The sequence below is a fragment of the Eimeria mitis genome, genomic scaffold (genome assembly GCF_000499745.2).
Source record: "Eimeria mitis Houghton genomic scaffold, Emh_scaff2613, whole genome shotgun sequence".
Classification (NCBI taxonomy): domain Eukaryota; phylum Apicomplexa; class Conoidasida; order Eucoccidiorida; family Eimeriidae; genus Eimeria; species Eimeria mitis.
This window is the reverse complement of record NW_013570953.1, coordinates 1,097-2,587: the sequence shown is the minus strand read 5'-3', so window position 1 is coordinate 2,587 and position 1,491 is coordinate 1,097. Positions and strand designations below refer to the sequence as shown.

Genomic DNA, 1,491 nt, shown 5'->3' with positions numbered 1-1,491 from the left:
TAACAGCCCCATCCTCGACGCTGAAGGGGCGAAAGGGCTGCTGCTGCTGCTGCAGCAACTGCTGCTGCTGAGGCAGGGACGCAGCATGGAGGAGGAGGAGAGACAAGCAAAGGAATAAGAGAGACAGAGAAAAAGAAAAAAGAAAAAAAACAAAGAGAGACAGAAAGAGACGAGACAGACAGAGACAAAAGGAGACAGACAGAGACAAGGAGACAGAAAGTGACAAAAGGAGACAGACAGAGACAAAAGGACACAGACAGAGACAAAAGGAGACAGAAAAAAGGAGACAAAAGGAGACAGAAAAAAGGAGACAAAAGGAGACAGAGAAAAGGAGACAAAAGAGACAGTAGCTGACTCACGTGCATTTGTGCTGCTGGAAACACCAAAGAGGCCTCCACCGGTTGCTGTGTTGCTGGTGCTGCTGCCGAAGAGACCAGTGGTCTGCTGCTGCTGCTGCGGCTGACCAAAGAGCCCTGTAGTCCCGGTTGTGGTGTTGCTGCCGAAGAGACCAGTGGTCTGCTGCGGCTGCTGCTGCTGCTGCTGCGGCTGCCCAAAGGTAGATGAAGCAGCACCAAAGAGTCCCCCTCCTGCTGCTGGTGTTGTTGCTGTGCTGCCGAATAGACCAGTGGTCTGCTGCTGCTGCGGCTGTCCAAATTTGTTGTTGCTGCTGCCAAAGAGACCTCCTGCTGCTGCTGCTGGCTGCTGCTGCTGCCCGAACCCTGTGGCGCCCCCAAACAGCCCCCCTTGCTGCTGCTGCGGCTGCTGCTGCTGCTGCTGCCCAAAGGCCGTAGCAGTGCCCCCGAACAGCCCGCCCCCAGTTGCTGCTGCAGCAGTATTGTTTGCTGCTCCCCCAAAGAAACCCCCCGTTGTCTGCTGCTGCTGCGGCTGCTGCTGCTGCTGCTGCTGCCCGAAGAGGCCCCCCCCAGTACCCACGGAGCTGCCGAAGAGGCCCCCACCGCTCGGCTGCTGCTGCCCAAACAGACCTGAGAAGCAGCAGCAACGCATGCAGCAGCAGCAGCAGCAACGCATGCACCAGCAGCAGCAGCAGCAGGAACGCATGCAGCAGCAGAAGTAACAGCAGCAGCAGATGTAACAGCAGCGGCACATGCAACAGCAGCAACACACAAACCAGCAACAGGAACAACTGCAGCAGCAACTGCAGCAGCAGTTGCTGCTCAGCTGCTGCTGCAGCAACAGCAGCAGGCCCGGCTAAACCCCACACAATACTGTCTCCCTTTATTGATATGCTGTCTCCTTTTTTACTTTCTGCTGCTGCGGTGTCTCCTCACCTGTTCCTAGGGCGTTGCCAGCTGGCTGTGTCTGTGCTGCAGCACCAAATAGGCCCCCAGCAGCAGGTTGCTGCTGCTGCGGCTGCTGCTGCTGCTGAGAGCCGAAGAGGCTCTGGCCTGCTGTTGAGGCCCCAAAGGGAGAAGTGCTGCCGAACATAGCTGCAACATGCAGCAGCTGCTGCTGCTCCTGCTGCTGCTCCTG

At 57.5% G+C, this 1,491-nt stretch overlaps 1 protein-coding gene across 1 annotated transcript in view; it reads right to left on the bottom strand.

The window, feature by feature from the left end:
- EMH_0056270 (nucleoporin, putative) overlaps nucleotides 1–1,446 on the bottom strand; it is a gene marked incomplete at both ends in the record, with an annotated part of 6,638 nt that extends 5,192 nt beyond the window's left edge. Inside the window, 2 exons of the mRNA XM_013497341.1 lie at nucleotides 360–983; nucleotides 1,290–1,446. Of these exons, the coding sequence (XP_013352795.1) occupies nucleotides 360–983; nucleotides 1,290–1,446 (781 nt within the window). The remainder of the gene's footprint in view (nucleotides 1–359; nucleotides 984–1,289) is intronic.
- Nucleotides 1,447–1,491: the final 45 nt, after the last annotated feature.